General features: G+C 44.8%; 1 protein-coding gene across 3 annotated transcripts in view; it reads right to left on the reverse strand.

Annotated features, from left to right (window-relative positions):
- The window catches only part of CYFIP1 (cytoplasmic FMR1 interacting protein 1), a 250,653-nt gene that overhangs the window by 52,982 nt on the left and 173,072 nt on the right, over positions 1–24,599 (reverse strand). For all 3 annotated transcript variants that reach the window (XM_029611029.1, XM_029610852.1, XM_029610940.1), the window contains exons 25-27: positions 23,098–23,188; positions 13,028–13,158; positions 7,747–7,819 (exon numbers count right to left, since the gene is read on the reverse strand). In XM_029611029.1, coding sequence (XP_029466889.1) covers positions 7,747–7,819; positions 13,028–13,158; positions 23,098–23,188 — 295 coding nt within the window. The remainder of the gene's footprint in view (positions 1–7,746; positions 7,820–13,027; positions 13,159–23,097; positions 23,189–24,599) is intronic.

Here is a 24,599-nt window from a genome sequence, read left to right on the forward strand (position 1 = left end):
ATCTTATTGGTATGATCACCAGAGACTTCTTGGAGGTGAGAAAGTTTCTTGTTGGTGTGAGGGGGTGGCATTAGATAGTTTGAGGGGTGCTTTGCCAGGTGTCTTTGCAATTGGACTGTCAAAGTCTGAACGAAGCTTCAAGATTTTGCCTACAAAATGGCAGGCAAAGTTTTTCTCTGAAAAATTTTCTGCAAATAATGTGTAATATTGTAAGTAAAAGTCTCCATATCTATGTTATGAACATCTCTAACGATGCTGGATTTATTGCTTTGTTTTTTGTTTTTAACAGCCATCTTTAATTGACACCAAAAATGTCAATAGAAAATGATCTGACCTGTTATTCTGGTTTAATCATGGTAAATTTGCATAGAGAACAAAACATGATCAAGATATAGCTGGCACTATGCATTAGTGAATTAATGATGATGATAAAATAGTCACTTATCAAAGACAAAAATTCTTTATTATAACCTATAACTGGATTATCTAAGCATACAAAAAAAATACCCTGAAACAGTAAACTTATTAAATCTGACTGAGGATTCAGAAATCAAGCAAAAGAAACAATCTGATATGGGTAGATGATAAATAAGGAAGTTTAATGGACTGTTTACACCTATTTTCAACAAAAGAACATCCTTAATATATAAGGCCACAATATCCAGAATATCAAAAGTGATGCGTGTAATAGGTGATAAGTGTTCACAGAAACCAACATCTATAGTACCTGAATGTAATCTGCTTTGAAGTGCTGGAAAAAAAAAGTGCAAAAAGTGGAATATAAAAATCTAAATAAATAAAAGAAATAAAAATAAAAAAACTAGGGAGTCATTAAATCATAATGCAAGTTTTATTCAAGAGATTCAAAGGTGTGTACTTTAAAGAAAATTTCTCAGAACAGTAAGTCCCCCAACATGGACCCGTGTTTTGCCTGGAGCTGTCTGCCCTCCAGTCCCTCCCGTCGCAGCATCCAGGCGAAACACAGGTCCGTGTCGGGGGACTTACAGTTCTGTGAAATTGTCTTTAAAGTACACACCTTTGAAGCTCTTGAATAAAACCAGCATTATGATTGAACAACTTCCTAGTTGGTTTCTGTGGACACATCACCTATTACACCCATCACTTTTAATATTCTGGACTTCTTTGATGTGTGTCCTTTGACTCCATATTTGATTTGCCTGTGCTGAGGTCACAATATCCAACATAAGTTTTAATAAATTATGAAAGATAATGACCACACTACCACTCTTTTTCACAGATCTACATTGGCAATGGTAGGAAACATTTGGAGGGGATGTGCATGATTTAATAGCATGCTGACACCTCTTTCAATCCAGGTCTCTGTGAAGAACAGTAATTGAAACTGCTGATCAACAATCAGATCATGTATTAAAATTGATTTGATCTAATAGAGCTGACAATTAGTCCCGCTTTTAAAATCTTTCTATGAACTCAGATTGTATCTGGGCCACATTTAAGGATCAAGTTCACCAAGACCTGGACAAGTCAAGATAGGGGCTTCTACATCTTAGGAGACTTGTCTATGATCCCATAAAAGTGACCCCATAATACTTTGATAGGAGTATCTAAGGCAGTACAAAAAGAAGAGGGTTCAGGTTTTGAACAGGAGGCAAATAGTGGGTTTTATATTCTTTATGACCTGATTCTGTGACAAGCAGAAGAATAAGGTGAAAAGAAAGGAGGACTTACATTCATGCTACCAGGAATGTGTCATCGGTCACCACTAGGCATACACTTCAAGCACACTTCTTTAACAAGCAATGCTCCTACTCTAAGGTTCACATTAAAGAGTGCATGATTCTTAGGCGCTAGCCTCCCAAAAGACCAAGCCCTTTTACTGGGGGCAGTCACTGATGATATCCCCCACAAAAAGGCAGGATTTGAGTCTCTGGTCCTGGCAGCTTTCTGAGTGCAGGTCAGCTAAGCAGGAATGGAGAGAGGGGGAGCAGCCTGGAAGTGGGCAAACATTGCCCAAGCTCCCCTTCTCTAAAGTGCAAACCTATCAGAGAACAGAGCAGCTTCTTCAAGCCACTTTATTTGGCAAGAGTTTACGATTTGAACAATTATCTCAATATTTAACCAATTGTTTTCAAAGATAACTTAGTAATGTTATCACTTTATAACAAGGACAATACAAATTTACTGCAATTATTTGCTAGAATAGCTTACATTTTAAATTATATGGGTCAACTACTGATAATCACTGCAAACACCAATCAATGTCAGGAGTTTAAGTGAATTTCGCGAAAGAAAAGTCAGTTTTTTTAGTTTATTGTTTGCTGATTACAAAAATTACCTATACATTTTACCAGACAGTATTACACTGGATCTTAAAATGTGTTCCTTTTTCAAATGGAAGAAAAAATTAAAAAAATACAGTAAAACACAGGTCAAGACTATTTTTTTTTACAGATATGTTAGTGATAAGAGGACGTACAAAAGTGGTATTATGAGATTCCAGCGAAGGAGAAAAATATGTAGAGGCTGAGGAGTAAAAAGTAGAATTACTTAACAAATATTTCTGTTTGTTTACTGAGGAAGGGCCAGGAGTAGGACCATAGAAAATTAACATAAATTGGATTGCAAGTGTGTTTGTGAAAAGCCAGCTAAATCAAAATTAGAAAACGCGATGGGACTGGATGGGAGACATCTGAGTGTTTTAAGGTTAATTCTGGCAGCTCCACTGGCTGACATTTTCAATCTTTCTTTAGAGTTGGGGGTAGCTGAGAGGACTGGAAACAAGCAGATTTGGTCCCTCTTCACAAATGTAGGAGGAGGCTGGGATCTACAGGTCAGTAGTCTGACTTCAGTGGTGAGTAAATTAATGGAATCCCTGCTAATGCAGTTTCTGGAATTCACTGGATTACGAGATCCAAGGCAGAATAGTTTTTCCAGAGGTAGATCTTGTCAGCTGAATCTGATCTCATTGGGTGACAGAGAGTTGGAATAGGGGAGAGTGTTAGATGTAGTGTACTTGGATTTCAAGGCCTCTGACATGGTTCCCCACAGGTGACAGAGTGCTTTTGGTATAGATCGTAAAGTGAATGACCAGTTTAGAAACTGGTTTAGTGGGAGTGAACGAAGGGCAGTAGTAAATCAAGTAAAGAGTAAGGCATTACTAACATTGTGCCACAGGGATCTGTCTTTGGACTGATCAATATTTTAGAAGCAATATTGCAGAAGTACTTTCGGGAAAGGTTTGTCTTTCTACAGGTGATACAAAATCTTCATAAGAACATAAGAAATTGCCATGCTGGGTCAGACCAAGGGTCCATCAAGCCCAGCATCCTGTTTCCAACAGAGGCCAAACCAGGCCACAAGAACCTGGCAATTACCCAAACACTAAGAAGATCCCATGCTACTGAAGCAATTAATAGCAGTGGCTATTCCCTAAGTAAACTTGATTAATAGCCATTAATGGACTTCTCCTCCAAGAACTTATCCAAACCTTTTTTGAACCCAGCTACACTAACTGCACTAACCACATCCTTTGGCAACAAATTCCAGAGCTTTATTGAGCGTTGAGTGAAAAAGACTTTTCTCCGATTAGTCTTAAATGTGCTACTTGCTGACTTCATGGAATGCCCCCTAGTCTTCAAAAGGTAGACACTCAGAAATGAGGGGAAACCATGAGGAGGGATCTAGTGAAACATGATGAGCATTCTAGAGCAGTGGTTCCCAGTTTTTTTTGTGTTGTGGCTCAGGGTTCATTTGGTTGTGGCACACCACCACCTTCAACATCATCATTTTCTCTTCTCTTCCTTCTATCCCTAACCCACTGACATCATCACCTTCTCTCTCCCCTGGGACCATCACCATCTCCCTCCCTTCCCTTTAGCATCATAATCACTTTCGCTTCCATCTCCCCTGGCATCACCTTCTTCCCTTCCCTCTCCCTCTCCCTCTCCCTCCCCATCAGCATCATCATCCCCTTCCCTCTTCCTCTACCCCTCTTAATCATCTTCATCTTCCCGCTCCACCCCCTTAGCATCATCGCTTAATCCTTTCCTTCCCTGTCCCACAACCCTCTGACATCATCTTCTTCCCTTTCCTCCACCACTCTGGCATTATCACCTTCCCATTCCTATCCCCTACCTCCTGGGCATCAACACTTTCCTTTCCCTCTCCCCTTACACTCTGTGGCAATTTCAACTGTGCCTTCTCTCTCCTTGTCCTGGAACTTGCAAAGTCTAAGCAGCATTTATCTGGTATTGTTTCTTCCTCCTCTGCTGGTTTTCCACTGCAATCTAATTGAATGGGGCCAGCAGGTCTGGCAAGACTATAGGGCATTGTGCAATTTCTATTGCAGAGGAAGACCAGGAGAGGGGAAAGAACATAAGAACATAAGAAAATGCCATACTGGGTCAGACCAAGGGTCCATCAAGCCCAGCATCCTGTTTCCAACAGTGGCCAATCCAGGCCACAAGAACCTGGCAAGTACCCAAAAACTAAGTCTATTCCATGTAAAAATTGCTAATGGCAGTGGCTATTCTCTAAGTGAACTCAACAGCAGGTAATGGACTTCTCCTCCAAGAACTTATCCAATCCTTTTTTAAACACAGCTATACTAACTGCACGAACCACATTCTCTGGCAACAAATTCCAGAGTTTAATTGTGCGTTGAGTAAAAAAGAACTTTCTCCGATTAGTTTTAAATGTGCCCCATGCTAACTTCATGGAGTGTCCCCTAGTCTTTCTACTATCCGAAAGAGTAAATAACCGATTCACATCTACCCGTTCTAGACCTCTCATGATTTTAAACACCTCTATCATATCCCCCCTCAGTCGTCTCTTCTCCAAGCTGAAAAGTCCTAACCTCTTTAGTCTTTCCTCATAGGGGAGTTGTTCCATTCCCCTTATCATTTTGGTAGCCCTTCTCTGTACCTTCTCCATCGCAATTATATCTTTTTTGAGATGCGGCGACCAGAATTGTACACAGTATTCAAGGTGCGGTCTCACCATGGAGCGATACAGAGGCATTATAACATTTTCCGTTTTATTCATCATTCCTTTTCTAATAATTCCCAACATTCTGTTTGCTTTTTTGACTGCCACAGCACACTGAACCGACGATTTCAATGTGTTATCCACTATGACACCTAGATCTCTTTCTTGGGTTGTAGCACCTAATATGGAACCCAACATCGTGTAATTATAGCATGGGTTATTTTTCCCTATATGCATCACCTTGCACTTATCCACATTAAATTTCATCTGCCATTTGGATGCCCAATTTTCCAGTTTCACAAGGTCTTCCTGCAATTTATCACAATCTGCTTGTGATTTAACTACTCTGAACAATTTTGTGTCATCTGCAAATTTGATTATCTCACTCGTCGTATTTCTTTCCAGATCATTTATAAATATATTGAACAGTAAGGGTCCCAATACAGATCCCTGAGGCACTCCACTGTCCACTCCCTTCCACTGAGAAAATTGCCCAGTTAATCCTACTCTCTGTTTCCTGTCTTTTAGCCAGTTTGCAATCCACGAAAGGACATCGCCACCTATCCCATGACTTTTTACTTTTCCTAGAAGCCTCTCATGAGGAACTTTGTCAAACGCCTTCTGAAAATCCAAGTATACTATATCTACCGGTTTACCTTTATCCACATGTTTATTAACTCCTTCAAAAAAGTGAAGCAGATTTGTGAGGCAAGACTTGCCCTGGGTAAAGCCATGCTGACTTTGTTCCATTAAACCATGTCTTTCTATATGTTCTGTGATTTTGATGTTTAGAACACTTTCCACTATTTTTCCTGGCACTGAAGTCAGGCTAACCGGTCTGTAGTTTCCCGGATCGCCCCTGGAGCCCTTTTTAAATATTGGGGTTACATTTGCTATCCTCCAGTCTTCAGGTACAATGGATGATTTTAATGATAAGTTACAAATGTTTACTAATAGGTCTGAAATTTCATTTTTTAGTTCCTTCAGAACTCTGGGGTGTATACCATCCGGTCCAGGTGATTTACTACTCTTCAGTTTGTCAATCAGGCCTACCACATCTTCTAGGTTCACCGTGATTTGATTCAGTCCATCTGAATCATTACCCTTGAAAACCTTCTCCATTACGGGTACCTCCCCAACATCCTCTTCAGAAAGCAGGAGAAGCTGCAGATAAGTGCTGATCTCCTCCTCCCCCCCATTCCCCCCTTGTTGGCAGGAAAACAAGGGGGCAAGCCAGAAGGGAAATTAAAAATGAAAACTGCTGCCACTGCACATCTGCCTTTAAGTCATGGCACACCAGTTGGGAAATGGTGGTCTATATAGTCTGGAAGCCAAAATGTAAGGCTGAAAGATACTGTGTCAAGCATTTGGGTTGCAAAAAAAATCTAAGGGAGCAGTATGGTCTAGGAAATGAAATTCTTCTATGCACAAATGAAGAGCGAGATAAAGCAAAAGCCAGAAAGATGCTTGGATGCATAGGGAGAGGAATTTTCAGCAGAAAAGATAATGCCCCTTTATACCCTCTGGAGACTGCACCTTCAAAGAGATGTAAACCTGATGGAGTAGATCCAAAGGGTGGCCACTAAAATGTTCAGTGGTCTTCAATGTGAAGCGTATGAAGACAAAGATCTAAACATGTATACCGTAGAGGAAAGGCAGGATAGGGGAGCTATGATAGTAACATTTAAATATCTCTACTGTATCAATGCACAGGAGAAAGTCTTTCAACAGAAATGACAATATAGAAAGAAGGATTATTGGATGAGGGGGAAAAGGGACTGACTCAGAAGCAATGTAAGGAATTCTTTCTTTAAAGAGAGGGTAGTGGATGCATGGAATTGCTTCCCAGCGGAGGTGGTGGAGACAAGTACAGTATATGAATTAAGAAAGCATGGGATAAGCATAGGGGATCTCTGAGGGAGTGATAGGGATTGTAGACTGGGCAGACTAGATAGTTTGTACGATCTTTTCCTGCTGTCATGTTTCTATGTAAATCCACATTTTATAGGCAGAATATTTTTTATATACAAATTTAAAAAAAATTTAACAGATTAATGTATAACATATTGCTAGTAATTGCTTATATGTCACTAGAAATTACACATTTAATAAGGTAATATAAAGAAATTATTCATTGGGACTTAACATATGTCTTTGTCAACAATTAATAATCTAACTTTTCAAAATGCTAAAGCTGTGGGCTGGCCCACTGGGCAAGCAATGTCATGCAAAGGGACCTGGGTTTGAATCATAGGCAACATTCACAGCCACTATGAGGGACAGAGAGTTAATTATTGCAAAAGTGACACATAGTGGCCATACACAAGGCCCAAAATTACAGGGTTCTGGGGGGGAGTCCTCATCTAAGTGTATGGCCCTCATCCAAGGATTGTCACTGCAACAACATGGCTAAGTGAATTAGGAAAGGGATAAAATAACAGAAAAACCCAGTTAATTGCAAAGAAAAGATCATGATGCTGTAACCCAATTCTGATTGAGCAGAAGCAGCCGGAGGAAGCTGCCCACACTCTTAAACCCTGCCCCCCCCCCCCCCAAAAAAAATGTGAAAAAAATTCTATGATGTGGTAGTAACTAAGAAGTACAGTACAATTATAATCTGGGAACGAAAAGAAAAATTTAGAAACAGTTAAGAGAGCATGAAGACTGGAATTAAACCTATTTAAAACTGTTCTTATTTATTCAGTTATTTTGCAGAATTTTTCACAAAACCTGCTTGTTAATGATATAAACAAAAAAAACACAATACTCAATACTTACCCTTGACATGCACCCTTGGTAAAATATTCTGGAATGGCGCTGCATGTAACAGATCACAAACTTCCTCCAGTGACTAAAAATAAAACACAACCAAAATAAGGTTGGAAGCTCTCTTCAGTGCAGCAGTTTTTAGAAAATGGAACAGCAAAGCTCCCTATGGTTTAAGATACTATATAGCTAAAATGAACTTTAGGCACTCTTTGGGACAGAGACATTGTAGCCATCTTGTACAGTGCTGCATCCTTAAAATACTAAACAATGGCACTAAAATATGGACATATTTTATACAAGAAAGTTACAAATGCAGTCTATTCTTGATTCCATAGAGAACTAAATCACAATTAAAACCTAGCTCCATGCTTTTATTTGGCCCATCTGTTTTCTTCTGTTCCTTTAGGCATTCAACTCCCAGGTTATGGTGCTAGGAACCTTCATTCACAATTACCAATGAATGCTTTAGACAAAATTATCCAACTGCCCACAACTGTGCAAAGTCCGCAGGTACGTTTTACCCATGGACTTTGAACCAATTCTAAGTAAAAAAAAATTTCATTCTTTCACTTTGAAAATTATCCCAGGAAAAAGCAAAAGTGCTTAACTGTAACAGGTGTTCTTTGTGGGCAGTAGGTCAAATCAGCCGTATAAGTGGGTGATGATATCAGACAATGCGCCAACGCAGAACATGCACTCTCCAGAGCTCAGAAAGACTTAAGGATTTTTGAGCATGAGGTTTTTCTGCTCAGCCACCACCGTTTATTTATTACAAATTCTTATTATCCACAGCTTGCACAATATTCAGTGCTATGCGAGCCTCTTCAGTCCCTTTCTTTAGCTAAGCTTCAACTGCAGGGGAGGAGGGTGGGATTCTGTGGCTGGTTTGTCCTTCTACTGAAACACAGAAAACTCCCGATACAGGGGAGCAACTTTGCTTTCTCTGTGGGCAAGCAAAATAAATCCAGGTGGGGTTGCAACGAATCAGTTGAATTTTTGTGGATACAGGATAACTGCAACCCATGAAAGAGTAAGGAAGGCAAGTTGAAGCTTTAGTTAAATAGGTATTTTAAAACCTCTTAGCCAAAGCTACTATCCCTGTGAGAATTCCCATTGAGACAGTAATGCTTGGCGAAAGTATGTATAGAGGACCAAGCTGCAGCTTTGCAGATATCCTGAATTGAGGAATATCAGATGTGTTACTGAAACTGTCGTTGCTCTCACCTGATAGGCTTTAACTAACAAGGAGATGCTTTCCAGTATTGACATAGCAATAAGAAATACAGTCAGAGCCATGTAGATGAAGATTGCTTTTCTACAGGTAAGCTCTGCTTACCTGTATCAAGAGAGAAAGTGGTCAAGATTTCTTGAAGAGCTTGCTCTTTCTAAATAAAACAACAATGCTCTTCTACAATATAGTGTGTGAAGCGTCTGTTCGGCTTTACAGGAATTAGGTTTGGGAAAAAACAAACACTGAAAGTAATGTTTATGTAGCAATGTTTCTCTGGAATAGTCCTTGTGAGCATATACCAAAATGGGTACCCCGTGGCTGCATCTGTTGTGCTTTCAGAGGATGAACATTTTAACCATATAGTAGACTGAAAGACAGGATCCACCAATGTAGAGATTGAATAAGTGGTTTGTTAATCTTTGCTTAGAATCCAATGCAGCCGCAAATACTACTTGGCTTGTCTCAGGTGAAAATGAGCAAGTGGAACAACAGACGGTATCTGTCATATGGTCTAACATTTTCATGAAAGTTCTGGCTTCTATTGAGGACTGGTTGAACAACGTGTGAACTACTTCCTCCTTTCTCCAATATATTCAATATATGTAAATGAACAAATTAGCTGTTTAATGAAGGAATTAGCTATTCCCCTCCGATACTGTGACGCGCGCTCAGATTATCTCCTTAGTAACCCGCTATTTTGCCATGGCCTTAACGTGTTAGTTTACCGCCTACCCTCTACTAGGTGTTAGTGTGGTGTTCGAACAGCTACATAGCGGAATGTACCATGGACGACCTCTATATATATATATTTGCAGCGTAAAGTGTAAAAAAACAAAAATATGTATAAATACCTGTCACTTTCCTGTCACTTTCCGAATCCCCCAGGCGTGCGGTCATCCAGGCGGCGGCGGGAGCCGGCGGGCGGGTGGGCGCGCGTTGGGTCCAGGTGGCCGGCGGGCGGGTGCCCGTTCATCCAGGCGGCGGCAGGAGCCGGGTGGGCGCACGTTGGTTTCAGGCGGCCGGCGGGCGGGTGGGCGTGTGTTCGATCCAGGCCCGTGCGATTTTGGCGCTCAAGGTAGTCACATGCCGTGACGTCAAGCGTCGTGACGTCACGCCTTGAGCGCCGAAATCGTACGGGCATTCATTCACTGCCGGTGGGGGCCGTGCATTCATCCAGGCAGAGGGAGCCGGCGGCGAAAGCGGCCTCCGGAGGCCGCTTTTGCCGCCGGCTCCCTCTGCCTGGATGAATGCACGCCCACCCGGCCGTGGCCTGGATCGAACACGCGCCCACCCGCCCGTCGGCTCCCACCGCCGCCTGGATCCAACGCGCGCCCACCCGCCCACTGGCTCCCGCCTGGATCCAACGCACGCCCACCCGCCCGCCGGCTCCTGCCGCCGCCTGGATCCAACGCGCGCCCACCCGCCCGCCGGCTCCTGCCGCCGCCTGGATCCAACGCGCGCCCACCCGCCTGCCGGCTCCCGCCTGGATCCAACGCGCGCCCACCCGCCCGCCGGCTCCCACCGCCACCTGGATGAACGGGCGCCCATCCGCCCGCCGGCTCCCGCCGCCGCCTCGATGACCGCACGCCTGGGGGATGCGGAAAGTGACTGGTATTTATACATATATATAAACAACTTACGCTGCAATGTTATGGTTTTTTACACTTTACTCCCTTTGGTTTTACCCCCATTTTTTACACTTTATTCCTGTTTTAATTTTCGCCCTGTGCCTTGCTTCGGGAGGGGGGGAACCATCCACTTCCTGGTGCCTGTCATTTCAAATGTCAGTTGAAATGACATTTGAAATGACAGGTACCAGCGCACCCAGGGTACTGTATAGGAGCTGTATTAGCGCCTATACAGTAAAATGGGTTGCGCGGGCCTAACGCTTGCCTAACGCTTCACAGGCGCGGCTTGCATTTGCATGCAATTTGAAGAGAGTATCGAGCGGTAGGTGAAGAGAACTGTGCGTGCGCGGAACGAGGGTGCGCCCGGCACTGCCGCACTGTTTCTACCGCGGCCTTAGAGTATCGATCTGAGAATTGGAAATCAGGTTTTTGTACTGAAAATATCACCGATGTTCACCGTTTGACTTTTCTGTGTAATTGTTTATGTTGATGCACATGTCATTGTCATGGATTTGCTGTTAATAAATAATATTTAAACAAAACAGGTTTCTGATGAGTATGACAATACCACCATGCTTTGCTTTGATACATAATGATAAGAATGACTAAAAAAAAGAGAAGCTTCTCAAACAAAGTCTTATTTATACTGTGGATTGAAAAACATAAAACTAAATAAAGAAATCATGTATTTTCTTAAGACATGTTTGTAATAGTTTTGCTATCGCAATGATTTTATCAACCTCTATTATTCCTCCAACATCAACCATCCCAACCTAAATGGCATGCCCAGACAGTTCTGGATGCCATCAGCAGCCCAAGGGCTGGAGAGGTGCCGTCTCCAAGGTGTAGCTTCAGTTCTATTCACTGGCTGGTAGGGGCTTAGTTGTAGCATTCCACGTACTCTAGGTTAAAGGGCATCACCTCTGCAGTGCTCTTTGGCCTGACTTCCCCTGGACAGAGTGTATCTAAACCCAAGTCTCTACAATGCAGTGCACAGTGCTGTCCATACCGCCTCACTGTATTCGACAATTAAAACCAGTGACCACATGTCCCTGCGACTCTGTAGCCTCAGAAGAAACCATTAATTAGCCTGTTGCCGCATAATTTACAATGTGCTGCACAATCAGTCAACATTCCTGAAGCTTCTCCATCTCTTAATTCAAGCAAACGAAAAAAGATACAGAGGGCCTGCCTTCAGTCTCGGCTACCTCTCTGCTTTTGCTCATGGTTCCTCCCCCTTGCAAACAGCATGCTGGGGAACTGGGGAGGGGGGGGGGGGTGCTGCGAGGCAGAGGCTGGAATAGACCTGGAAGATGAAAGAGGTGGCACTCTGTTTCCTAATCCAGCCACTCTCTTTGGTTCATGATTCCCCCTACCACCACCACCATTCTTCCTGTCCTGAAGGGAAAAGGAGGAGAGGGGTGAATTTGAGTGGACAGACCAAGCGGTCAAAATGTATTATGATTTTGATATAATTCCTGGATGAAGTGATGTCCCTTTGGACTTGATATGCTTATTTCTGATATTGTTCAAATTGTTTTTTTATTGTTGCACAACTGCTAAGAAAATGTATAACGTTCACATTGTTTTTTCTGTTACACAACTGCTAAGAAAAATGTATATTTTTTGTAAACCGTTATGATGGCTCTACCGAATGACAGTATATAAAACCCAACAAACAAACAAACAAATAAATAAATAAATGAAAGAACTTCATCATTACAGAAAGGTTCTTGCACCTTCAGATATGTCCAAACACACACTAGTTACAAAAACTTGGATGTGGGGTTTTTTGGTTTGTTTTTTTCTAAGTCCTGGCATGAATTTCAATCCATAGAAGCCTGGATGACTGGCACTACTGCTGACAAATTTCAAACTTGTATTAATTTAACACCTTTCTGCACATATATTTGCATAAATTTTTCTAATTAACAGCATGACAAACTGCTGATGTTAAAGGCATTTTTAAAATATATGCTTTTATGTAACTTTAAGTTTTATGTCATGTCTATACATTTATTTTGATATATTTTATGAGTGTTCCTATGTAAGTCACCTAGGTCATGTGATAGTGCAGCCTAAAATTTTTAAAATAAAATATATACTCAAAGACAAGAACTTTCTCAAGAATATATAACGGATGGCTGCACTATTTCAATTCAAAACAAAAATGGCATTTGTTTGTAGTTTATGCTTGATAAACTGTTGATTTCTTTATTTGTAAATTTTGTATTGAATGTAATGTTTAAATATTGTTTATAAACAAGTGTTAATGGTTGCATAGTCAGAGATGTGAATCTTTATGTAAATATGTCAGATAACTGCTGCAGAAATTTGCCGCAGGAAACAGGGGGGTCTGGTTAAAACTACACAAGATTTAGAGAAAAAAAATGTCAAATTATATTAACAGATCCTCTTTCTGGGTACCTACCAAACTCTGCTCAATGAGCAGACAGAAAAGAATGGCATTACCCACTTCTCGCAGATTTTGAAAACAGACTGTCTTCAGTTCAGCATACTCAACAATATCCTTCAGCTGATGGTGGAAAAATTCAAGAATACCTGTCAATTTGTAAAAAAAACAAATGCCCATCACATTTTTGTAAGAGAAATCTGGATAAGTGTGACATCACCCAACTACAACTGGAGAAATATTTTATGATCTGCATATCTGTACGCAAATAAAACTAAACTACTGAATAAAAAAAAGTTATGGTGGCCAGAAATCGCGATTTTGAAATGCAGTGATGAAATTAAAATATAAAAAAGTAATCAGTCTCGTTATTTACATGGTGCAAAGCTGACAATCGCTTATTACACATTATTCACCAGGAAAGTGCTGATCAGCATAGTGGACTGGTAGAGCTTAAGAGCATAACATGTGCCATGCTGGATCAGACCAATGGTCAGTCGAGCCCAGTATCCTGTCTCCAACAGTGGCCAATCCAGGTCACATGTAGGAGGGGGGCGATACTCGTGCCTGCCTCACTTATTGTGTGATAACTATCATCCAGTACCTTGTTTACATTCTTCCAATGAATAAATTGCTCCTACAAAATTTCTATACTGGAGACAACCTTTCAATCTCTCACAGGTGGTATGAGCAGGGCCCTGGTTTCCACAAACGGTGCCTTCAATTGTGGAATCCTGACAAATTGCCCATGGCACGCTACTCCAGGCTGCCTTCATGCTGCCACAGTTGGCACTTCTGCTTCTCTACCACTCTTACAATCCCCCCTTCTCTTTGTACCTTCCGCTGCAAACTTCTGTTACCACCTACACCTTTACTCTGCTCCCTCCCCCAACTTCCATTGTCATCTGCAGCCAATATGGTCATTTTACTGTGAGCTGAGTGGTACCAGCAAAAGTTCTTCTCTTACATAAAGTTAACAGCACTGTGTGGCTAAGAGTAAACTTAGAATGAAAAAGAGAGCTAATGTTTTTCCATCCAATTTACTAAATTCACCACAAAAGGAAAAACCAAAAACCAATTTTGTGCGCTCAAATATCCCACATCAATCATTAAGAACTTTTAGTGAATTGACCGTAAATGCAAGCCTGACGACGTACTCCTAAATGTTTAAAGGGAGCCATCCAGACTTCTCATCATTTACGGTCACAATGTCAATTTACCAATTTTCACTCAATTTATATTTTGCATGTTCAGTTTTTCTATTTTTGTATTTTTTAAGGCATTTTACATTTTAAATATCCAATAAACAAGAAGAGTTAGCTCGACACCCGGCCGGTTTCGCTTCTGCTTCTTCAAGAGCGTAACATAATCAAAAAATCTCGCGCCCAATTTTTAAAAAAGCCGCTGCTTCTTCGGGAATGTTACATATCCAATTCTTGCCCGCCAACAATTTCATAAAAGCGGTCTTTTCTTGCAGTAATAAACTGCCCAATGTCCTTCATCCTGGACAGTCCACATCTCAACTCACTTCCAGACTGACGGAAACAGCCAAATGTCCTTCATCCTAGACAGTCCACGTCTCGACTCACTTCCAGACCGACGGAAGCTGCTTCCGTCGGTCTGGAAGTGAGTCGAGACTGTCCAGGATGAAGGACATTGGGCAGTTTATTACTGCAAGAAAAGACCGCTTTAATGAAATTGTTGGCGGGCAAGAATTGGATATGTAACACTCCCGAAGAAGCAGTGGCTTTTTAAAAAATTGGGCGCGAGATTTTTTGATTATGTTACGCTCTTGAAGAAGCAGAAGTGAAACATCGGTCGGGTGTCGAGCTAACTCTTCTTGTTTATTGGATATTTAAAATGTAAAACGCCTTAAAAAATACAAAAATAGAGAAACTGAACATGCAAAATATAAATTGAGTGAAAATTGGTAAATTGACATTGTGACCGTAAATGATGAGAAGTCCGGACGGCTCCCTTTAAACATTTAGGAGTACGTCGTCAGGCTTGCCGATACGGTCAATTCACTAAAAGTTCTTAATGATTGGTGTGGGATATTTGAGCACATAAAATTGGTTTTTGGTTTTTCCTTTTGTGGTGAACAAGAGTAAACTTAGCCAGGAAGAAGGTGCCAGAAATGCTAGATGACTTGGGGGAGTCATGTAGAACAGAAGAGGGGAGGAAGGGAATAAGGGGAGTGAAGAAGAGAGAAAGGGATAAGGGGAGAGAGAATGGGTAAAGGGAGGGAAATGGATAAGAGGGTTTGTGAGACTGCAAGGGAAGGAGGCGGCTGGTGGTATGAATGACTGAAAGAGAGAGCAAAAAGTAAGGGATGAAAGATGGGGCGGGTGAAAAAAAGGAGGTGAAGAGAAATCAGAGAAGTAGAGTAGATGAGAAAAAGCCATCTTTGATAAAGAGGGACTTTTGCTGAGGTAAGAGATGGAGTAAGTTATAAGAGAAGGGTATAGAACAGAGAGAAAAGAACACAAAAGTGAAAACTAAAATTGAGAAAGATATACAGCATGCACACAAGAAAAACAGAAAACATGTTAAATCAAATACATAAAACAAATTTCATAAAAATGTTTTGCCCATATAAAGCAATGTTAAAACATATATAATTGTATGCAAATACATCACAGACTGTCAAAGAATTAAAAATCTGTACTGCAGTATTTTCTAACCTTCACTGTAGTAAAGCTAAGGAATTGGTTATAAGTAGGGCTTCTGATTTTAGTGTTTATTTTCCAGCTAATTGTGGGTACCAAAAATAATTGTTTATCTGTGTTTTGTGATGCAGGTACTATTGTACACGCAGCTGAGGCAATGTTAGCATGGAAAAGGCACAGAAACAAAGAAGAGAATCCCAGTTAGGTAAAGGACGTGCGAGATAGTACTAGGGGAAGTGGTGTTTTTACAGTGTTTACCTAGCACCTATTTTGGGTTGGTTTTTTTTTTGCATCTGGAGTATTTTATTGGGGTTAAAACCTAAAATCAGAAGCCCTAATTTTAAGTGAGCGAGTGATTATCAAGGACTCGCAAAGATAAAGGTCTTTAGAGGGGCAAATCTAGCAATACCTTCCAAACATCAACTGGGGAACATGTCCACTTTCACTCTCCATTGCCTCAGGTGCAAACTTAGGGCCTGATTTAGTAAGGCGTTTCTTCCATTCTGGGTCTATGGGAAAGATGCTTAGTAAATGAGACCCTTAGTTGTAAGGGATAGGAAAATACCTACAGTACCTGAATTATAATCTCCTTTGAAGTGGCTGTCCAGTCACGAAAGGCAGAGCATAAAAATCAGAAATTAAATTAGAGAAAGGGTAAGCTATTGGAATTGTATTCATTATTTATATATCCCCTGGATCCTGAGGCAGGGCACCAGGATCTGAGTCACTAGAATTGCTCAGAAACCGCCAGAGTTTTAATAAACGTAGCCTTTTTGGAAAGGACCCCTATTCTTTTTCTAAAATATGTTCAAATACTTTTAATATCAAAATTCCCAATAAGAACTGACATCACCTTTAAAATAGGAGCAACATTGGGACAGCCTCAATAAGTCCAAATCTGATTGGCAGGAATGCCTTATATGGTCAATGGCCAGTTATTGGGATTTGCCTTCCTCTGACGAAGAATCAAATTACAATTTAAAAAACTCAAAGCGTTAGTAAGCCCCTGGTACTGGATGACTTCACTGCTAAGTGTGCTGGCTCTGAATCCATGGCTCCCGAATGGGCACAAGAGAAAAATTCCTGGAATTTGGTACTAAATCTCTCTTGCAGATTAAATGTGTAATAGTGGTTTAATGTGAAATCAGCTGGTGTGTATGTTTCCACCATCTGTTACTTTGAAGACAGCCTATGCTTTCAAAGTAAAATACCCTAGGCTCTAAAGTCTGGGGAAATAAATGTTTTTCTGGAAAAAACCAGCAGATTCCTGTCTCTCCTTGCTTCCGTACCCTCTTCAAACAACCACATCCCGCCTGAGTATGGAGGTAATGTTGCCATACTCCCATTCTTACAGTTAGTTCAAACGAAGCAACTCTGCAACTATCCAAACTCCTGGTACCGACTTCTCTCCCCAATACTGTGGTATTTTCCTTCTACATAAATGAATAAAGGTGAAGATCATACATACGTAACATCTACAGCTTGAACAAAAGTTGATGTTTCCTCATATACCTTTTGGGGAAAAAAGTTGACATTTGCTTGAGATGATACAAGTAAAATGGATCCGGCCAGGAGGCAGAGGGGTAGAGATGAAGATTTGTTTGAGACTCCTTCCAGCCCTATTTTCCTATGTATTTGATTCTAGAATGAAGCCCCTTATTTCTCTTAATTGTATGAGCTCTAGAATTTTCTCTGTTCCATTACAATGTGTTTGAACTAAGGAAGATATAGGAAAATTAGTTTCTTACCTGATAATTTTCGTTCCTGTAGTACCAAGGATCAGTCCAGACACCTGGGTTGTGACTCCGCACCAGCAGATGGAGACAGAGCAAAACTTGTCGGGCATCCCTACCTATAGTAAGGTGCCACCCACAGCTCGTCAGTCTTACGTAATGTCAAAGCACAACATTGAACGTCAACTAACTAACTAGATGGCCCGAAACCCCAGGCCAAATACACAGAACCCCCGGCTGGATCAGAACTACCAGAACCAGAGGCCTCAACAACTTACACGAAAACAAACAGAGTGCCAACCGAGCGGACTCTCTTCTGCAGAACTCCCAACCAAACAGACTATACGGGCGGGATCCTGGACTGATCCTTGGTACTACAGGAACGAAAATTATCAGGTAAGAAACTAATTTTCCTTTCCCTGTACGTACCAGGATCAGTCCAGACACCTGGGATGTACCAGAGCTGAATTACCGAGGGTGGGCACTAGAGAGTCCCGCTCGCAGAACTCTCTCTCCGAAACCCCCTGAATCCAGGCCCCGAACATCCACCCGGTAGTGTCTAGCAAACGTATGCAGTGACTTCCAAGTCGCTGCTCTGCAAATCTCTTGTGGCGACACGTGGGAAGATTCTGCCCACGATGCAGCTTGTGCTCGCGTCGAGTGAGCCCGAAGACCCGCAGGAACAGACTTCCCCTTCAGAATGTACGCTGAAGCAATGGCCTCCTTGAGCCAGCGCGCAATCGTGGTAAGGGAAGCTGCCCCACCACGTTTTGGCCCCGAGCACAAAACGAAAAGATGATCCGAAACCCTAAAGGCATTCGTGACTTCCAGATAACGGAGCAGCACTCTGCGGACATCTAGCTTCTTCAACAGTCTAGCATCAGGATCAGACCGCTCCCCTTCCGGAAAAGCGGGCAGCTCAACCGTCTGGTTCAAATGAAAAGCTGAAACCACCTTAGGAAGGAAGGAGGGAACCGTCCTTAACGAGACGCCTGCCGCAGAAAAGCGCAAGAAAGGCTCCCTACAAGACAACGCCTGCAGTTCGGAAACACGCCGTGCCGATGCAATTGCCACAAGAAACACCGTCTTGAGAGTAAGGTCCTTAAGCGTCGCCCGTCTCAGAGGCTCAAAAGGGGACGAACACAGAGCGGAAAGAACCCAATTCAGATTCCAAGAAGGACATGGCGAACGCAAAGGCGGCCGCAAATGTTTGGCTCCCCGAAGAAAACGCGCCACATCCGGGTGCTGCGCCAAGGACCTTCCGCTCACCTTACCTCTGAGGCACCCAAGCGCCGCCACCTGGACCTTAAGAGTACTGCAAGACAGCCCCTTTGTAAGTCCAGACTGAAGAAACGCAAGAACATCCGGTACGGAGGGCCGCACAGGATCCAACTCCCGAGCTCTACACCAGTCCTCAAACACTGTCCACACCCTAACGTAGGCAAAGGACGTAGACCGCTTTCTAGAACTCAGCAATGTGGCTACCACCGCATCCGAATATCCTTTATCCTTCAAGCGTTTCCTCTCAAAAGCCAGGCCGCGAGACAGAAGTGATCCGCGTCCTCCAAACAGACGGGCCCTTGCCGCAGGAGCGCCGCTTCCCCGCGGAACCGGAGAGGAGGTTCCCGCGCCAACTGGAGGAGGTCCGCGAACCATGGACGCCGTGGCCATTCGGGCGCTATCAAGACCACCTCTGCGGAATGCATCTCTATGCGCCGAAGAATCTTGCCTATCAGAGGCCAAGGAGGAAACGCATACAGCAGAACGTTTGTGGGCCAGGGGAGGACCAGAGCATCCACCCCTTCGGCCCCCCATTCTCTTCTTCAACTGAAGAACCGCGGGGCTTTGGCGTTCTGAGCGGTGGCCATCAGATCCATGTGTGGCGTTCCCCACCACTCGCAGAGGAGGTGGTAAGCTCCCTCCGACAGCTCCCATTCCCCGGGATCCAAGCGATGTCGGCTGAGAAAATCCGCTTGGACATTGTCTACGCCGGCGATGTGGGAAGCCGCGATGCTGCTTAGATGTCTTTCCGCCCAGTGCATCAGTTGCCGCGTCTGCTCCGCGACAGCCCGGCTCCTCGTTCCTCCCTGGCGATTGATGTACGCCACTGTGGTCGCATTGTCCGACAACACTCGGACCGCTTTCCCCCGAACCAAAGGGAGAAAGGACTGCAGCGCCAACAAGACCGCCCTGGTCTCCAAGCAATTGATTGACCACTGTGACTGAGCCGTGGACCACTGTCCCTGCACCGAGCGGCCCATGCACACCGCCCCCCAGCCGGATAAGCTGGCATCCGTAGTGACTACTGTCCAGGTGGGCATGAGCAGAGACACTCCGCGGGTCAGATTGCTTGAGCTGAGCCACCATTGTAGACTGGACCTCGCAGGATCCGTGAGTGGAAGTGGCATGTGAAAATCCCCCGACACTGGTCACCAGCGGGAGAGCAATGCGGATTGCAATGGCCGTAGATGAGCAAACGCCCAGGGAACCAGGGACAACGTCGACGCCATTGATCCCAACACCATGAGATGATCGCAGACCAATGGGCACCGCAGGGACATCAACCTGCGTACCTGGCTCTGAAGCTTGCCCACCCGCTCCTGGGACAAAAACACTCTGCCCTGCTTCGTGTCGAATAGAGCTCCCAGGTAATGCAGCGTCTGGGTGGGGACGAGGCGACTCTTGGCGAGATTGACCACCCAGCCGAGAGAACGCAAGAGTTGCAGGACTCTTTCGACCGCCTGTCGGCATCGACTCTCCGTTTTGGCCCGGATGAGCCAGTCGTCCAAGTAGGGATGCACCAGGAACCCCTCCTTGCGAAGCTCGGCTGCCACCACCACCATTACCTTTGTAAACGTCCGCGGAGCGGTGGCGAGGCCGAAGGGGAGAGCTTGGAACTGAAAATGCCGGCCCAGGATACAGAAGCGTAGAAACCGCTGATGGTCTGGCCGAATGCCTATATGCAGGTAAGCCTCCGTGAGGTCCAAGGACGCCAGAAACTCTCCCGGCCGTACAGCGGCGATCACCGACCGTATCGTTTCCATTTTGAAGCGTGGAACGCGAAGACACCTGTTGACCCTTTTCAGATCTAAGATGGGTCTGAAGGTACCTTCCTTCTTTGGCACAATGAAGTAGATGGAGTACCTTCCTCGACGGAGTTGTCCTGGGGGAACGGGTATTACTGCCCCCAGGTCTCGCAGCCGCTCCAGTGTATCCCGGACGGCCGCTTGCTTGCCTCGACCCTTGCAAGGGAAGACCAAGAACTTGTCCGCTGGAATCCTTGCAAAATCTAACGCGTAGCCTTGACTTATCACGGAAAGGACCCACTGATCCGTCGTTATCCTGGTCCATTCCCCGTAGAAGCGCTCCAACCTGGCTCCCACGTGCGGCACAGCCGGAGGAGCAGGCGGCCGGGAACGGACCAGCCTCCCTTCATTGTGAGGCTTTCGGCCCCGATCCGGATCCGGGACCGTCGCGCCTCCCAAATTTTCTGCCACGAAAGGACTGAGACCACGAAGATGTTCTCGAGGAACCAGAGCCAGCTCGATAGGCGGGCCCAGACGACCTCTGCTGCCGTGACTTCCGTGGACCCCGAAAACGGGCCCTACCAGAGAAGGATGTCCTGTTTCGGTGCCTATCCTCAGGCAACTTGAACGCCCGGTTCTCTCCCAGAGACTGCATCAGGTCGTCCAGCTCCTTACCGAACAGCAGCTTCCCTTTGAACGGAAGGGCACCCAGATGAGCCTTCAAGGACCCATCCGCCGCCCAATTCCGTAGCCACAGTAACCGGCGGGCCGAAACCGCCGAGACCATGGCCCTGGCCGACGTCCGAAGGTGGTCATGCATCGCGTCCGCACTATAAGCGATCACCGCCTCTAGGTGATCTGCTTGTGTCGCTTCCTCTCCCGAAAGCCCTGCGTCGGCCTGGAGCACCTGAGCCCAGCGCAACCCAGCTCGTAACGCAAAATTACTGCAGATAGCCGCGCGGACTCCCAAGGCTGACGCTTCGAAAACCTTCTTGAGCTGCGCTTCAAGCTTCCGATCCTGGATATCCTTAAGAGCCGTAGCCCCGGTAACTGGAATCGTGGATCGCTTCGTCACTGCCGAGACCGCAGCATCCACCCTGGGAAAACGTAACATCTCCAGAGCGTCCTCCGGCAAGGGATACAACTTATCCATCGCTTTACTGACCTTCAGGCCCAATTCCGGAGTATCCCATTCTCGGAACAGAATATCGGTCGCCGAGAAGTGAAAAGGAAAAGCCACTGCCGGTCCCGTTAGGCCTAACAGCACAGGATCCATCTTGGCGTCTGACCTAGCGGCATCTGACCGTGGGAGTAGATGCCACCGGGGGGGCATCTACTCCCACTTCATGCAGAATGGCCGGGATCAGCGGAGCCAGCTCCTCCTTCCTGAACAACCGGACGACCTTGGGGTCGTCTCCTTCTACGGCTGGCGTTCCCTTGGCCGTCCCTGGGCCTCCCGCCTCCGGGTCGGCTGGCGCGTCCGGTCCCCTCGGATTCTCATCCGGCTCGTCCCCTGCCGACGAGACCGAATCCGACTCGGTGTCCTGGGGGATCCCCCTCAAGGACCGACGCTCCCTGGGCGGGTCCGCGGGCCTCCTGATGGCCTCCCCCGCCCGTCTCTTTCGATGGCCGGCCTTGCCGGGCTTCCTCTTCCGTTTTGAGCTTTTGTACTTCAGCAACTGATGCAATAATCCCGCGATACCGGGAGATAAGGAGGCCTCCGAATCCGAGGAAGCCTCCTCAGAAGGGCAACTCGCAGGCGATCCCCCCCCCCCCGGGGGAGCCCCCCCGGGGGCCCGCTGCTGCGGGGAAAGTGCAGGCGGCAACGCGGCCTGCTCCACGGCCTTCCTTGTTGCCTCACAAACCGTGTCCAAGACACGGTTCGTGACACAAGTCGAGCAGAGCCCCTCCCTCGACACTCGCGAGCGCGCCGAGCCGCACGAGCGGCAGGAGGAACCACGCGGCATTCGCGCCCTGTGCAGCGGCGCGCGGCCGGACAGCAAGGCAAATAAAAAACCAAGCCTGACACAAAATTTCGGCGATCCGGCGGCCCCCCCTTTACTACCCGCGAACACAAGGAGCGAGCGAGAGAGAGAGAACGACCGGCCGGCACCGAAAAGAAAGTACAAAAAAAATTTTTTTTTTTTTTTTTTACTTGCTGCTGGCCCCGGTCCTGATTCTTCCTCTCCGACGGGGGTGAGTGAACCGGGCTCCCCGGCGTCAACCCCCGACGCTGCTGCCAGAAAGGGCCGGGCTCTCAGCCCTCAACAGCGGCCTCAACCAGGGGGGGATGGTCCCCTCAGAACCTTCCAACCCCCCTGGGAGGCTTGCAGGACCTGGACGGGATCTTCTTGAAAACAAAACCCCTCAACTGCCTTATAAATAAATTCCCTTTCACTTCTTTTTTTTTTTTTTTTAAATCTCCTGACTAACTAACCAGGATCACCAGAGACTGTGGGTGGACCTGCCCCATCTGCTGGAGACAGAGTAAGACTGACGAGCTGTGGGTGGCACCTTACTATATGTAGGGATGCCCGACAAGTTTTGCTCTGTCTCCATCTGCTGGTGCGGAGTCACAACCCAGGTGTCTGGACTGATCCTGGTACGTACAGGGAATGTAGTTTTCTTTCTTTAAAGTAGTATAACCAAATTAAACCAACCTGGAGAGCCATACTCATGTCTCGGCAACCTGCAGATTTTAGGCATCACTTCCATCAGGGTTTTCACATACTGGAGAATTGTGCCTTGCAACTGGGAGAAGACAGATCACGTGTTTCAGAAATAAGCAGCACCAAAGACTAATTTCAGCAGACATACTACTTAGGAAATTTGTTTTTTGAGTGAGTTAGGGAAAAGGGGCGGGGGTTAGGAGGTTGGAGATGTTATCCCCTGTGTTTTCAGTGTAACAGAGACCAAGTTGTAATCTGCAGTTACTTATTTAGCAACTCATATTCTGCTATTTCCATATAGTGACAGACTGTTTATGACATACATACATAAAACATTAAACATACATTATAACAATATTATCCACATGTTTATTAACCCCTTCAAAAAAAATGAAGCAGATTTGAGAGGCAAGACTTCCCTTGGGTAAATCCATGCTGACTGTGTTCCATTAACCCATGTCTTTCTACATGCTCTATGATTTTGATCTTTAGAATAGTTTCCACTATTTTTCCCAGCAATGAAATTAGGCTCACTGGTCAATAGTTTCCCGGATCGCCCCTGGAGCCATTTTTAAAATTTGAGGTTACAATGGTCACCCTCCAGTCTTCAGGTAGAATGGATGATTTTAATGATAGGTTACAAATTTTAACTAAGATCTGAAATTTCATTGTTGAGTTCCTTCAGAACCCTAGGATGCATACCATCCGGTCCTGGTGATTTGTTACTCTTTAAGTTTGTCAAACCAGGAACAAAAAGCAAGGCTATTGAAAAAGCTTATCTGAAGGGTTGCAGATGCTTCTCTTCAGGCTCCTGAGGGTGACGGAACTGGACCACCAGTTATTACCCCTGGCGTGGATCAGCATGTATCAGCGAGCATTTAAGGGGCCCCAACCCTTGCTGGTCCCTCCTCTACAACCAGGCGGCATGGTCCGACCATGACCTGCCAACCGCCTGGGAGGAATCTTTTTTTCTCTTTCTTTTTTTTTTTTTTTTTTAAACTAGGTACAGAACTGCAGGTTTTGCACTTCTTCCATCTGCTGGAGACTGAGAAATACTGAGGAGCTGCAAGTGGCACACCGGGTTAAGAGGTGGTGTCTGTGAAACTTTTTCTGTCCCTATCTGCTAGAAGAGAGGCAAAACCCAGGGAACTCTCTCTTCTATGTATCTGTATAGCACTTTATATATCTAGCAGCTCTTTAGAAATTATAAATAGTAATCATCGTGTGTAGGCTTCTCACATCTTGTTACTATAAAGGTTCTAAACAGTTCTTGGTGCTCCACCTCTATAAAAATAATTGATTGTTACATAAAAAGTTCTCTCAGTGGATAAATCAAATAGCAAAAATTGATCTGGTTAACATTTTTCCTCATGACTAATACAGTTCTTGACAGTGTAGTCTTTAAAGCTTGAGCAACTAGAGTAAATACAACATCAAATGCCAAAAGACTATTTTACATTTCTTTACATTTAACTCAGACTTTACAGTTCTAA

Source organism: Rhinatrema bivittatum, chromosome 1 (assembly GCF_901001135.1).
Source record: "Rhinatrema bivittatum chromosome 1, aRhiBiv1.1, whole genome shotgun sequence".
Taxonomy (NCBI): Eukaryota; Metazoa; Chordata; class Amphibia; order Gymnophiona; family Rhinatrematidae; genus Rhinatrema; species Rhinatrema bivittatum.